The 16,404-nt window shown below is 38.0% G+C and overlaps 1 protein-coding gene across 1 annotated transcript in view; it reads right to left on the bottom strand.

Annotated features, from left to right (window-relative positions):
* The window catches only part of PDE11A (phosphodiesterase 11A), a 265,912-nt gene that overhangs the window by 145,867 nt on the left and 103,641 nt on the right, over positions 1-16,404 (bottom strand). The window contains exons 6-7 of the mRNA XM_045575416.1: positions 14,449-14,513; positions 583-715 (exon numbers count right to left, since the gene is read on the bottom strand). Coding sequence (XP_045431372.1) covers positions 583-715; positions 14,449-14,513 — 198 coding nt within the window. The remainder of the gene's footprint in view (positions 1-582; positions 716-14,448; positions 14,514-16,404) is intronic.

Here is a 16,404-nt window from a genome sequence, read left to right as displayed (position 1 = left end):
TAGCAAGAGGTATTCTTGAGATATTAATTATGCTAGCTATATGGCTGTTTTCATGAGAAAAAAAGAACAATGATTGGCCTTCTGGTCACCACTTACGTTTCTATTCTGTATATCAGCACAATGATTAACATTAAACAATAACAAACCAATTTACTATTGCTTAGGAACAATTTTTAAAAATACAGTAGTTGTTCTAGTATGTGTTGGGAAATAACCATGTTATATACACATTTTTATTATTAACTATTTCATAGTTTAATACAAATTATGATTAATATAAAATATGCATGGGTACAAGACTATGGGTACATCTAAAATAAAATGTACCAAATCATAAAAGACCATCACATTAATAGATTAATTGCCACTTTGCCACAAATCAGGGTGGAGAGAGGAAGTTTCCTGTCAATCAACCGTAGGCAATGCACACAATCCAATCAGAGGGGAACAATGCAAAAGAATGCCGGTAAACTCTGGGGTTGCTGTCAATCTGTATGATGTCCCTTTTCTGCTTCAGCCAGAAAACCATCAACAGAGTGAAAACTGAACCTTTAGACTCCTGGGGAAGAGGACTCCTCTTACCTCAGCATCAAAGCGCGGGTCCTGGTAGGCATCACTGATGTTCACGGGAAGGCCTGTGGAGGCCACGAGCTCCGCAATGCTATTATTTATCAGCCAGTCGGAGTATGATGACTTCTCCATGCTTTCTTTGAAACTATCAGGACACCAAGGCAGGCAGAAAGAAAAGAGAGAAACATAAGCTTGCTTGAAAGCAAACCCTATAAAACTACACTGAAAGCCCGACTATCTATCCTCATTACAAAGGAATAAGTGATATTAGTCACAGAACAATAGCGGGGCAATTATTAGAATCTTCTTCAAAAAGACTTACCTGCTATAATGTAAAATGATCAAATGATAGATTCTCTATGATCCAGAGAGCACCTCTAGATCGTATTTAGGCCCCAAAGCGGGCAGACATAAAGTAGATAGTCAGATAATGACACAAATTAGAATGCCAGCGCAGTGCCATAATAAATTCCACTGACCCTCCCAGCCATCTCCCCTTAACCGATCAGACTAGATGTTTGGCACCAAGAAAAATGAAACCCAAGAGTGAGGGGAAATAAGAAAATAAATTGGCAATTTACAAAATTTTAAATGTAGCAAAAGAGTACGTCTAGACTATATGTAATCTTAAAATTATATAACTATTTTTGTAGTCTCAGAGTATGTTTTTTAAAAGCACACTTCCTACTTGCTAAATCTCACTAGAAAACCTGTTTTATCTCTACTAACCCCTCACTTCAGTCATCCAAGTTATACTCGTATTTAACTTAAACTAGGAATTTTATGCTAAATGATTTTGTGAACTTGGCCTTTTATCACTTTCACGATAAACATCAAATTTACAGAAATGTTGTAAGAATCAGTAAGATTCCCTGCTTCCTCCCTCCCTTCCACCATTTCTCCCTGAGTACATACTCACTCTGATGGCCAGAAACTGTGGGAATGCAAATTTGAATACTGTCCAAATTAGCAATATCAAGGTAAATTTTCTTGCAGGATGTTAGATTTATGGCTTAGCAGGTGATAACTGAAATTATGTAAATGAAAACAAGCATACTAGGACAATGTCTTCCAAACTACATTTGTCCAGGAGATATTAATGAGTGTAGTACAGCAAGAATAATAACAACTCTACTGACTTTTAAATCTAAACTGCCTTATATGTGATCAAAACACTACACACTGTACACAGTCCTTGTTGTTATGCAAGTATGTGCTTGTGTGGAACTTGTCCCCTACTGGGAATGCCAGGAGCTGGCATGGAGAGGCTCCGGATGCATGAATGAATGGGAAGCATAGACATTATTTGCCACCGTTAATATATTTCACTTGTAATGATAGCTGGTCTGTGTCTGATAAATTCAACATATTTTTGTGATGTTATTAACATATTACATATTACATATTATTAGTACATTCACTTACTAGTACACTAGAACTTCAAAAGTATTTGCTGAAGAAATGAACTAGCTCTTTTGAAACCAGAAAGCTGAGGCTCAGCTAAATTTCCCTACGTGCAGATAGAATTTTCAGCCACATGTGACTCCAAGTCCCAGATTATTCTGTTTATCCTGCCGCCTGCCTCTCAGGGAAGGAGCCAATGGGTAGGAATAGAGCAAAATGCTGGGTTCTCACCTAAAGAAAAGGAGGGACAGGCAACAACAGAGAATTTTAGGAAGATGCTGCAGGCAAGAAACACTTCAGACTGAGAATGCAGGCAAAAGAAGGAGAAAAAAAAACAAAAAACTTTGGACTTGATAAACTAGCATAAACAGAATTCCCAAAGAAAGCCGAAACCGGTTTGGCTCAGTGGATAGAGTGTCAGTCTGCGGACTGAAAGGTCCCAGGTTCGATTCCAGTCAAGGGCATGTACTTTGGTTGCCGGCACGTCCCCAGTGGGGGGTATGCAAGAGACAGCTGATCAATGATTCTCTCTCATCAATGTTTCTAACTCTCTATCCTCTCTCTTCCTCTCTGTAAAAAATCAATAAAATATATATTTAAAAAAAAAAGAAAAAAGAATTCCCAAAGAAGGTGATGATGGAAATACTCACTGAGAGGGGCTCCTGAAAGATTCATTCTAAATGAAAAACATGCTAAGATCTGATTTAACTAAGGCTGCATATGTATTGAAATCATTATAAAATTGCTGAACAGTGTGGTAGATAGTATTCCTGACTCTGTGCAACGCACTGCGCACAGGCAACTATTGAGTTGGTTTCTAAAAAGTATAAGCTATGGTTTCTGCCCTCCTGGGGGCTGTTGCCCCAACGGGGAGAAGAGAAATGAGCACACTGACATTTAAACAATACGTAATTTCAAATCAAGAATTCATCACAAGGCGGTGTCAACTGGTTGCCAAGTCAACTGTACCCATCATGAGTGTGGAAGAAAGGCAGGGAGGGAGAGACCACTGCAAGAGCTGCAACCTAGCAAAGGCTTCGGAAAGGAGAGGAGAGGTAAACTGACTATAGCCAACAATGCAAACAGATTTTCTGAAAACTAGCTCTTCTTTTCTTCAGTTGCATAGTGCACAGGGACATAAATTAAGGCCCAGTGTGACAGAATGTTCAGACAGTCAGGGAGGTTGATTTGTCACTCAGTATTTATATCACATTCTGGCTTTTGCACCATTCAACTTTCCAAATCAGAATGCTTTGCAGTAATGCAAATCATGACAGTGACTTAGAGCTTTCAAAACTCTGCCTGCTTTTCCTTACAAACATAATTTTGTTTTATGATTAAAAGCATGAGTTTAAGAGTCAGATATACCTGATTCAAATATCTATTTTGCCACTTACTTACTAACAAAATGATCTCAGGCAAGTTCCTTACACTTCACCTATACAATAGGTATGGTACTACTACTTAGATATTGTGCAGACTAAAGTAATAATTTATGTAGTGGTTAGCACATTATCTAGCCCATAGTAAACATTTTTAAAAGAATCAACTTTTTAACAACTTCTAAAGTAAATTATGCATGTGGCAGTTCCCCTTTGTACATTTCAGCAACGTGGCGCTTTCATCATCACAAAGGAAAGGTTCCAAATTAGTTTTGCTTCTTGAGGGACATATCTGGTTCAGAGGATCAGTTCTTTCCCTCAGGTCCTATAAGATCAGCTCCTTCAGTCTTATGATGTTCCTTTTATTCTGTGTGACTTCTTCCCAATCAAAAGGGTCAAGACTAATATTTCCTAAGAGGTCTTATTTTTAATAGGATTTTGGAAGCTTAAATTAATATCCAAAATGGAATTAACCAACTTTGTAGAGCTCCCCCAAGTTTGATCAGAGGTAACAAAGACCAACAAATCTAACACTAAGGTTTCCAGTTTGGGCCAGAACCAAGATAAGGTGAGTCACCACAGTTTAGAAACACATCAATCATTTGATTACTCTGCAGTTTGAGGGTATAAATGAGATCGAGTCAGTTCACTGGATCTCAGCCACCATGTGCAGAACTGCAAGACCACAGACAACTTCAAGTCTTCTCCCCACCCCCCGTCTCTGGAGAGACATTCTTTCACTTGAGACCCCACTGCTTGGAATCCTCTTGAGGAGGGCCAGACACTGGCTCTTTGAGTGCCAAAGCTTCAGGGACTAAAGGAAGAATACTCTCCCCAAGCTCTGCAGGGTGCTTTGGCCTCTGGTTCCTAAGGCTATGAGCTCATGTCTACATTGTCATAAGTTTCCTCATTAAACAGCCCCTTTAGCTTCTGCCCATACCCCTCTCTGAATAGGTAGGGAGTAGGCCTGAGCTGACCATTCATAGTTGGATGGGTTCCTATGGACCATCTCCTTCTTTCAGCAAAAGAAAAAGGTATTTATAAATCACGTCGTGCAAATGGATGTCTGGTGTATGTGTTGGTGGATACCAGTGTATATTGCCAAGATACTTAGTGCACGCCAGTGCTCTAAAAGAGAGGGGGAAATGGTTTAGAATTCTGGACAACATTCATTTGATAAAAATCAAAAGGTGGTTGACAAACCATTAAAATATTCCCAAAATTTGTTTGTTTTAATATCTATCCATGTTTAATAGCTCCTCACATTCAAGACCTAATGCTACTTTAATACCTACAATGAGAATGTTGTTTTTTTTTTAAATCTGACATAAAGAAAGAAAAACACAGTAGCAACATTTAAAAATCCTTGAAATAAAAGTGGAAGAAAGGTAAAATAACTATCATATAAATAAACTTCAGTGATACTCCTTAAAAAGTAAAAATTACCCATTTGCTTATTTTAATTCTAGGATTCATTTATAATAACAAATAAATTGAAAGTAAATCCTTTAGGTTGCTTTTTACTAGAACCAGGTGCACAGGAAGATGTACTAGGTTTTTAAATGAGTTTCCTGTGAAGGGCTTTAGTTTACATTCTCTTTCAGTGGCCATCTTGCTTCCAAGTGGGAGACTCAGACTGACTTCAAACAGAGCTTTGTGAGCTCAAATATACAGACTGTGGAGATAAGGGAATTGCCCTATTACAGAAAATATGGCTGCTCCTGAAGTGAGGGTCAGTGAGGTAGACAGAATCCTCACAGTTGAATGTAGTTGCTGAATGTAGGAGAAAAATCGATATAAGTAAAGCAAAACAAGACAAAATAAAATACCGCAAAACAACTAACTTCACCATGCTTGACTGCCTGAAAAACCCCCTAGCTAAAGGTTCAAACACAGAGAACTGTATGAAGATAAACTTGAGTAGTTTTTAGAATTAATTCTCAGAAAAAAGAAGGATCAATTCTGGTTGGGTTGGGAATTGTATTTGGGGAAGCACTTCACAAAAGAAGTTGGTCTAAGCTGGTCTTTAAAGGATTAGTAAGAGTTTATCTGGTAGAGAAAGTAAAAACAATTCAGACAAAACCACAGCATGAGTAAAGCTTTAGAAGTGTGAGGTTTTCTGTACTGATATGATTAACAGTAGAGCTAAAACAGAATGCACAGTGGAAGTGATGAATAAAGCTACAATGGAAGAGGTCAAGCAATATATTGTGTGATTTCATGAACATATTTTGCATCCACAACCACACATATACTGATGATTCCTACATCCATATCAGCAGCCCATTGAGTCCTAAATTCCATATATATATATCTCCAAGTACTTTCTGGATACATCCTTCAGATTATCCCCAAGCACCTCAAATTTTTCAAGATTGAATTAATACACTTTCCTCAGTGTGCTAACAATCATTAATAAAAATTGTCATCATTAACTAAAAATAGATACTTGGTTTAGGAACATTAGGTTCAACATAGGCACAATTTATCTTCTCATTGTCAATTGCCTTCTGACAGCTTGAGCATTATCCATTGGAGGTAGGATTTAAAGAGGTGAAAAATAAGACACTCCAAGTACTCTTTTTAAAATATATATATATATTTCATTGATTCTTTACAGAGAGGAAGAGAGAGGGCTAGAGAGTTAGAAACACCGATGAGAGAGAATCATCGATCAGCTGCCTCTTGCACACCCCCTACCGGGGATGTGCCCGCAACCAATGTACATGCCCTTAACCGGAATCAAACCTGGGACCTTTCAGTCTGCAGACCGACGCTCTATTCACTGACCCAAACCAGTTTCGGCTTCAAGTACTCTTTAGGACAGATATTTTTATGCTTTGCAAACAAAAATTTATTTTTGATCTATAGGTTACGCCTGTACTATTCGCCACTTTGCTTCATTCAGAAGAGGTCTATCTGAATGTTGGTTCACAAAGACAAACTCTATTCCTTATGTTTTCTTCTCAGGTAAGCCCTGGGCCCTTCTGGAAGCCTCAAGCTAGGCAACATTATTTGAAGTTGTCTTTCAATTAGGAGATTAAGAAACTAAGTCAATACCAGTGGGACTCAAAGCTAGGACCTCAGCAGGAGATTCTCAAACACCCAAAACAGGGACATTAATAATCTCCTACTGGCTTCAGTATATCTTTGAAGGTTACTAAACAAGTTTTTTAGTCTCAAAAGGTAATGCAAGTTTTATTAGCAAGCAAAGCAGCCTGTCAGTTCTTACACTGTGGTAGGAGAGAAAGATGCTACAAGTTGCAGAAGTTCCTTGAAGCTTTTCATGACCTATCATTGGACTTGCTTTTAAAGTTTTGCCTGAGGACACTTCATCATACTCTTCTTTCATTTTAAGCATTCTGTGTTATCAGAAATTAAGACATGGTGACTAAAGAACACACATTCTACCCTTCATTTCCTCAAGTTGCACAATTAGAATGATGAGATTTACTACTCCATGTAATTGGTGTCACTTTGGGAAAGTGTGTTGTGACTCTTGGCATTGCTGAGAGTGGTTGGTGCCTACAATTTTTCATCATCTAGTGACAGCTGATTGGTTTCACAGCCAAGCAAAACTGTTTTTTGTTTTTTTTAAATCTGTGTCCAACATTTCCTAGCTGTGAAACTACAGATAAAGTTTAGTAACTAATTCTTAGTTTCCATAATGGAAAATAAGAGAAATAAAATCCATTTTTATAGGGCTGTTTTGAGGATATAATAATGTAATGTTGAAGAATGCATGGCACATAGAAACTTTTCCATGAGTTTCTTATACCACAAATATACTAATATTTCTTTTATTAAAACACCAAGGTAAGACACATCCTGTTTTACCTTTCATTTCGTGGGGACAGGAGAGATGTTACTGTTTTTCACCATGGCATCGTTGTCAGATAAGGAGAGGTGCTGAAGAGACAATATGCTAGCTGGCAAAACCACTGATAATAGAGCACACAGTTAGAATTATATCCTGCTAGATGTTCAAGTGTTCCTCTGCACCTCTCCTTGGGAACACTGCCGCCATCTCCATCCACTTGGTGTGGATTGAGGACGTATCTTCTCAAACAAGTCCTGGGCCTATGTCTACACAACAGAAATGGAAGAGTGGGCTCCCTGTGTGAAAATATTAAGTAAAGCATGTTAAATGAGAGGCCACTGAAAGTAAAAGAATCAAATACAAAAGCCACTGTTAAGGTTTCTGAGTTGCCATAATTCTATTTACTACGTAGCATCAACCTAAAGGACAGCTGACCCACACAGGCTACCCTATTATGCTTGATCTCAGTGCTTATTCATGCATCTTGTTGTTCATAGAATGTTTTTATAGCCTTCATTCTCCTTCCTGACAGGTTTACTAGAATGACAAGCCCTCTGGTCTGAAATGAATGGGGGTAATGAAAGGGTTTGTCTTTTGTTTGAGTTTTCATGTTCAAATGCATGAAAAAGGAAAGAAGGAAATTACATGTCTTTGAAGTAAATGTTAGGTGCTTGGGAAATATGTGTCCTTGAGATTCTTAAGAGTTTGAAAGAGATACAACTTTATGACAAATATTTCCTCTCCTTCACGATGTTTAGTTTTTGCAATTAACATACAAATGGGACATGGACACATGCACACTACTGTGGTGGAGGGTTTTGGGAAATGAGGTTATTTGGGGAGTGGGGAAGGAACATGCAAGCCCAGAAGTATCACAGTGACATGGTTCCCTGAGAGGTGTGGTTAGGTCAGATATAAAGAGTTTCAGTAGAAACATCCCAAAATCCTAACACTCTGTGCATTTTTAGGGACAGATTGCAGGAAGTGTCTGAGTAACTCTGTAACAATGGAGCTGCTAAAGAAGTGGCCTTGGCCCTAGCTGATTTGGCTCAATGGTTAGAGCATTGGCCTGCGGACTGAAGGGTCCCAGGTTCGATTCCCGCCAAGGGCACATGCCTGGGTTACGAGCTCGATCTCCAGTAGGAGGCAGCAGATCAATGATTCTCTCATCATTGATGTTTCTAACTCTCTCTCCCTCCCTGTCTCTTCCTCTCTAAAATCACTAAAATAAAAACAAATAAAAAAGAAGTGGCCTTGATGCCGAGAGAGAGCCTCAGAGCTCAGTGTCTGGAACAGTCTTGTCTTCTTCCATTGAGCTAACTCAGACCTGCTGAGCCACTTCTTTGCTAAACAACTGAAAGGGGGTGGAAATGAGCCTCCAGGGGCATCTGGATCTCTCTTCTTCAACAGGAACAGTAAGTATTGGTATAATGAGGTCCAGCGGTCCTGAATATGTCAGACAATGAACAATAAAAAAATAAATAAATAAAATAAAATATCCTAATGTTCTTGTTAAAGTTACATAGGAACATAAATCTTGCTTATGTTCCAAGATGACTGATGGTAGTGGTGATGGTGCTGTTTTAATTTGTAATGTTTTCAAGGTTTTTATTATTTCCTTAAATTAGATACCATATTTTTTATAAAAAAATATCCAATTCATGTTCCCTAGCACAGTACAAGAAAGAAGATCCATGCAGAAGATGGCTGAAGAAAGAGGGTAATGAAAATGAATGGGGGTAATGAAAGGGTGGAAATAATGTCTTATATCAGTATGCAAGTATGTCTAACATTCTCTTATTACTCTAGGTCAGTGGTCTGTAAACTCATTAGTCATCAGAGACAAATATCAATAGTACAACAATTGAAATTTCTTTTGAGAGCCAAATTTTTAAACTTAAACTTCTTTTAATGCCACTTCTTCAAAATAGACTAGTCCAGGCTGTGGTATTTTGTGGAAGAACCACACTCAAGGGGTATGGCTCTTGAGCGTGAGTGTGGCTCATGAGCCTCAGTTTGCCAACCACAGCTCTAGGTAATACAGAAATTAAAAAGAAGAGGAGAAGCCTTCCAAATTGACAGAGTAGAAACTACTGAAAATTTGTTGTTCCATAAAAGCAGTGGGAACACTAGCAAAAATTTTCAAAAACAACTTTTTGAGAACTCCGGAAATTAAGGAAAAGCTTGCAAAAATCCAAAGAGTGTTTAGTCAACAAAAACAGCTGAATCTTTGTAAGGACAGAAAGTTTTGTGGTATTTTAACTTGTTCTGCCATCAGCTCTTCCTAGCTCTAGCGAAGCTGTGAAAACAACAGTCTCATAATCATATTAGCTGTGGAAAACAGCAGCTTAGTAGCCACTGGCACAGAGAAAACTGATTTGGAGCTCCCCACCAGTCCTATCCCCACATAACTGTCATTATTTGACCTGTCTGGCAGCTCCATGGAAATATCCACTCACAGAGCTTGCCTTTATTCCACCTGACCTATGGAGAACAGAGTTTATCCCTCGGGCATTTGTGGAGATTAGAATCCAGAAATCCAGCAATTGCCTTAGGCAGGCATACAGTTGCAGCAGCTAACTGACAAGAAGCTGACCAGAAAAATAAAAAGAAGCAGGAGAATAAAATATTCCTAGGGGTTTTTGAAAAGCTCTGACCTATTTTTGGAAATCTAGAAGGGCATGCACACAGTAGAGTTGTAAATATGCTCAGGAAAGGCCTTAATTTCTCAACTCTGGCTGACCTTGAAATTCTGTAAGTGAAATTCTGAAAGTGAAAGCTAAGTGAACTTTCTGTCAAAAAAAAAAAAAATGAAGGTATTCCACAGATGCACATAGATCTCCTCAGCAAGGCTAGAAGATTTACTGGCTCAAAGCTTTCAAGAAAATTTCTGTTGAGTCATTAGCTGACAATTAAGCTAACCAAGAAGAAAATTCAGTTGCCACATCACAAGAAATAATAGTTCAGGGATGTCACTAAATAACAAACAGCAATAAATAGAAACAGCAACAAACCCTAGTGAGGAACAAATTTAATTTCTAGAGTTTCCACATTATATTTTTTAAATATTCAGTTTTCAACCAAAAAAAAAAAATGAGCTGTACAAAGAAATTAGAAAGTATACAGTAAAAAAGCAGAGATCCACTCCCACCCCCGCACCCCATACAGAGTCAAAAGAAACTGTCCCTGAAGCCCAAACTAAACACAGACTTTAAATTAGCTACTATAAATTGTTAAAAATACTAAAGAGAATCATATCAAAAAACATAAAGAAAATATGATAATAGTGTCTCACCAAATATGCAATATTAATAAGAGATGGAAATTATTTTGAAAAAGAACCAAGTAATAGATCTGGAATTAAAAAGTGTAATCACTGAAATGAAAAATTCACTATGAGGATTCAACAGCAGAAGCCAGGAGGACGAGTCATCAAACTTGAAGCTAGGATAACTGAAAATACCTGGATTTAGGAACAGAAAAATTAAATACATAAAAAGGAAGAGTCTCAAAGATATGTGAGACACCTCAAGCCTATGAACATATGCATAACAGGAGGAAAGAGAGCAGAAGTAATATTTGAATAAATAATGGCTGAAAACTTCCCATATTTGATTAAAGTAAACATTAATCTATACATTCAAAATGCTCAACATACCCCAAGTAGGATAAACTCATACTTAAGGGATCCATACTTAACACATCCTGATCAAACTGTTGAAAGCCAGTTACAAACAGAAAATCCTAAAAGCAACAGGTGAAATGCCATTATCTCCTGCAAGTGAGCTCAACAAAAGGGCTGTGTTGTGGCCATGCAACAAACTGAAATGCATGGTAGGGAAAGTGAGCTTTCTTCCTGCTTTTGCACAAATTACCCAGTCTTGCTCAGGTTTGGAAAGGTCACCAGTGCATTGGAGATAGTTCTGGGGACACAATACTAGTGAGGAGTCCAGTTATGCCCACAGGAATTCTGGAGTGGTCAAGGAAGCCCAGCAGATGCTGTTCTGCCATGTCTAGAGGGAGGGGACTTAAGGGAAGGCACTTGGAAAAAATGATGAATGAGCAATAAAACTGTTTTTTGTTTTGTTTTTAATCTCAGGGATTCTCAGAACTACTTTCAGAGTGGCTTTGGCAAGGGACTGTGGGTCTTAAACTATAAGCAGAAAATGACCAAACAGCCAAGTATGCATTATCACTGTTAATGGGACTCTGTAGCCATGGTCTGGAGGTCAGGCAAATCTGGTTATGCTTATATTATATTCTTAACCTACTCCCACCCATGTAAATTGGCCTTGAGATCCTTGAAGACTGAGACTGCTGATATTTTAAATTCTCTGTAGCCCCATTAACTATCAGAGTACTCAGCACAGAGTAGGTACTGAATATGTGGCTAGTGAATGAAGAAATAACGTTAACCAAAGAATAATGATTTCCAATGGACAAATTTAGAACAAACAAGTGGAAGTTGTAGAAATGTAATTCAATTGCCTTTCTAACAATCAGAACTCCCTATCAGTGGAAGAAGCCCATTATGATATGATAATTTAATCTTATCACTGATGGAATTGTGGATTTTATTTATTTATTACTTTTTGTTTATTGATTTGAGAGAGAGAGAGAGAGAGAGAGAGAGAGAAACATTATTATTGTTCCACATACAGTCAGCAACCAATTTATGCATTCATTGGTTGCTTATTGTATGTGCCCTCACCTGGGATTGAACCCACAACTTTAGGATATCAAGCTGATGCTCTCATGAAATGAGCTACCCGGCCATGGTTTAAGGATTTGGTATTACTTATATGGAGACCAAAAGGAAACTGGGCATGACAAAGAAGTTAGTCACATAAGAAAATAAACAGAAATGAATTTATAGAAAATATCTCTTTATTAACAAAACCAGTTTTTAGAAAAGTCTTCAAGGACCATATAAAACTCAGTAAGCCTTAAACAAGAGTTCATCAGAATTGAAATGGTACCCTAACACATTGGTGAATGAAGCCACCGGCACTAACCAGAGGACTAATGTATCCAATGGACATTACCTATAGTGAAGATGTTAAGTGATGAAAGTTTAAGGAGGGATTTACAAGGTGTTGAGAGCAAGCTGTGATTTGTAGACTAATAGCCTATTTCAATGTCTCTTCCATGGCCACTGGCGAAGTAAATGCTAAAGCCACTTGTCTTTTTCCCTTTAACTCCCAACAAATGACTGAAGGATCCCATATCTACAAGAGGAAAATTACTAGACAATGCAGGAAAGGTCTTCTGAGATAAATGAACATTCTACATTAATTTAAAGGCCATAAATAGAATGATTAAGAGGACTATCTCATAATGTCAAAGTTCAAAGGCACTTTTCAAATGTCTCTTTAAAGACAATCTGACCTTTCTTTCTTTATTATTAGAAAGTTTGCCAAGGGCAGTCTGGGCCTTGGGTCATCTCGTTTTGACATGGCAGTCCTTTGGGCATTAAAAATAATCAAAAGACCAAGAATATTTAACTCTGCAGTGACTATGAGGATACAATCAACAGCATAGTAAAGAACAACAGTGAAGTATTAGGACTTCAAATGTGTTTTAATAATTCCATAAAGCTTTGCCCCCTCATATATGAAAGAGATAACTTATTTGAGGCCATGACTAGGTAAAGGAGTAAGCATGAATAGATATTTTTCCAAATATATTTAATGATTTTACATTAAAATTTTAGGAAAATTGCTGTATAAACCATCAGTAATTTTCTATGTATAAGTATATCTTAGGTATAAATTAGGTAACATTATATATAGAATTAAACATAAATACAAAAAACAAAAAGGTCTTAAAAAGGTTTCTGTTTCCAATTTTAAAGTGTAATTTATAGACAGTAAAATACACCCTTTTTTCCCACTTATTCTTAAAATATTTTTTAATTGATTTCAGAGAAGGAAAAGGAAGGGAGAAGGAGAGGGAGAGAGAGAAAGAAACATGAATGATGAGAGAAAATCACTGATCGGCTGCCTCCTGCACAACCTTACTGGAGCCTGAAACCTGGACATGTGCCCTGAATGGAAATCGAACTGTGACCTCTTGGTTTATACGTTGATGCTCAACCACTATCGCAAGCAAAATATAGAATAGTTTCATCACAACCCAAAATTCCCCTGTACCACTTCGTAGTAAACCCCTGTCTCCAGCTCCAGCTCCTAACAACTCCTGGCTTGCTTTCTATTCTTAGGCATGCCCTACAAATGGAATTATACAGTATGTAACAAAGGCTTCTTTTAAACTTCATGCGCTTGATGAAAAGTGAAGTAACTGAATAAAGTGTCCATTTTAATTTACTGATTTCTATTTCTGAACTCAAAGGCAATGATGTATAAAATCAAATTACCCTTGAAACAGGCATTACCCAGGGAGCCTTTTGAATACATAGATCTTTAGGACTTCACTTTCAGCATAGTGAATCAAAATGTCTCGGTTTGGGTCCTGAGAATTTAGTTTTTAACAAGTTCTCCAAGTTTGATTCTAAATGATGAGCAAGATTTAGGAAATATTAACCCAGAATATATTCTCTCAGCCTTGGTTTTCTCCTCTGTCATGCAAGGGTACAATGCCTACTTCACAGGATTATTTGGGGATTAGATTAGTACCTGCTGTACTTAGCACTCAACAAATGAAGGCTGCATTGTTAACATTAGTATCAGCTTCATCATTATCATCATCATGCTGTCCTGAGCACTTTACCTGTCTTCCTCCATATTTCTGCATTTTGGTCAATTTTACTATTTTTAGCCTTTTCTCTAGAGATGACAAAAATAAAGAGAATACATTTTTGTAGCATCCTACCTATTATTCAGGGCAGTGCAAAGCTAACAGAAAGTCACTCATTGTTCCCAATCCTTACTTTTAGCCTTTTAGAGCCTCAAAGATACATTAGAGACAAAAACGTGAATGACTAGAAACTCTCACTCCTTTTCCCCAAGGGATGCTGTTACCCAGATAAAAGGGAACAAAAAAGGAGGAGAAACGAAGGACAGAATAAAGCAGAAAAATAGTCTTGTCTGGGTAGTTAGAAAATATCTAAAAATTGACTTCATTCATACACATGTACTTTTAAATTATAGTTTTTGTTTAAGCCTGAAAGACAGAACAGTGATGATATTTGGCTGTACTTGCTGGTTTAAAAAAAAAAACAATAACTCCTCTCCTTAAGGAATATATGCAATGCTGCCAACCCCAAGGACAGAACACAAGAATCAAAAGACAAACCTGAAACACACGCCCTACCTGTTCTCAGCTTCGGCACTGCACTTTGGGGACAGCAATTCAAAGGATTTGGTAAACTTCACCACCTGCCACACGAAAGACAACAAATTCAAGTCAATTAAGGCTTTCTCACAGGTTAAAACAATGCAGTAAACAGTTTTAATCTTTATAATGGCCATTACAACAATTGGAGATTAAAGAGGGTTTTTAAATGTCGAAACCCCAAGGGACGGAAGAAAATTCTATCCTACATTTTGTGTTTTCTTCTTACATAATTTATATTTCAAAGTTTTATTACATCTTACTAACTATGTATATATTTTACAATAAGGTGAGTACTATTCTGTGGTGGGCAGGCAAGGGACATCTCATTTGAGTACCATTTTTGTTGTTGTTGTTTTATTGATACTGCCTTTTATCAACCCAATCAACATCCATGAAGGTTAACCACCTTTTAAAAAGGATGCCTTCTGTTAACCTCAAGTTCCTGAAGTTACCTTCATCATGTCTCTCAAGGGAACGTTTTGTGCCACTGCCTAAGGGTTAAGAAGAAGTCACTTTCTTCACAGATCATCCTCAGTGTGGACACTTCCCCACTGACCTGTCCAGTGAAACCAGCACACTCACTGAAAGAGCTTGACCAAGATTTATTACATTGAAAGGATGTATGGACACAGAAAATGTAAAGGTAGCTCTTATTATTAGCTACCATTGGCTCTTACAATGAAGCATGCCCTACGTCAGAAGCTTCTTTGTTTTATTTCCCTATTACAACTCTGCAAAGTAGGAATTTTCATTCTCAGTTTCGCACAACTATTGTAGATGGGGAAATTGGGAGTGAAACAAGTTTGCATGTTCTGGGGGGCCAGCTGTTTCTTCACACTAAACATGGTGAGTGGGAAAGGCACTGTTCCTGTCCTCTTTTCACAAGATAAGCTTCATGATAGAAAACGAGTTTCTTATATGGAAAGGAATCATCTGAAAGTCACTGGATGCTTCCAAGGTTGACATTTAGATTTGCCTGTGCCAGATGCAGTCATGCTTCAAAAACCTTTTAAATTAACCACTTGCAGGGAATTGATGGGCACCTGAGAAAACGACTTGGAAACTGGAAATCACTTAAATATTTAAAAAGCTTTATCTGTGAGGTAATGAACCCAAACTAAGAAAATGCAACATTAGGAAAAATATAAAAGAAAAGGCATCACAAAGAAAATTGCATCTGACTTGCTCAATGCAGAGCAGTAACAATAGCTCAACTGCAAGAAAATAATCTTGAGGTCTATAAAACATATTTCATTATACAGTGTAATGTGGCAAATTCTATTTCCCAAAGATGTCGCAACAATGTCTCCTAGCCCACATCCCTCTCCATGAAATGACCCTGCCACCTTCCAACCAAATAGTACGTCTATCCTCTCTCTTTCCTTGAATCTAGATGGGTTTCTGACCACTTTGACCAATAGAGTACTTGGAAGTATGTGCCTTTTGAGGTTGTCATCAAAGATGATGCAGTTTCTGCCTCACTTGATAGAATCTTGAGCCTGGACCCCTGAGTCACCATGTGAGAAGTCCAACACTCCGAGTCCACTATACCATAGAGAGAAGCCACATGTGGATTCTCTGGCCAGCATCCCAGCACAGGCACCAGACATATATGTAGGCAACCCTTCACCCAAAGTCCAAATTTTGGCCATTGCAGGCAGTGAAATTGCAGAGCAAGGGCCGTGTGCCTTTATTGAGGGTCATGGGTAGGGGAGCTTGTGGCAGTCGGGAAACACTATCACTTGGTATTTTAAAGGGAGCTGGGTAAAACAGAAGGGAGGAAAGGGGAAAACTGGGGAATTCATCATGAGGCCTATAGCTTGAACACACATGTTGAGGAGGGGGACCCAGAATGGGCAACAAGTAGACACAAGTTCAAAGTGAGCAGGGTGATTGCCAGCACTGGAACCCGCTGAGGCAATGGTCCTCACA

This window comes from Pipistrellus kuhlii, unplaced genomic scaffold (genome assembly GCF_014108245.1).
Source record: "Pipistrellus kuhlii isolate mPipKuh1 unplaced genomic scaffold, mPipKuh1.p scaffold_m20_p_7, whole genome shotgun sequence".
NCBI lineage: Eukaryota > Metazoa > Chordata > Mammalia > Chiroptera > Vespertilionidae > Pipistrellus > Pipistrellus kuhlii.
The sequence above is the reverse complement of the archived record's forward strand: the minus strand, read 5'-3'. Positions and strand labels throughout refer to the sequence as shown.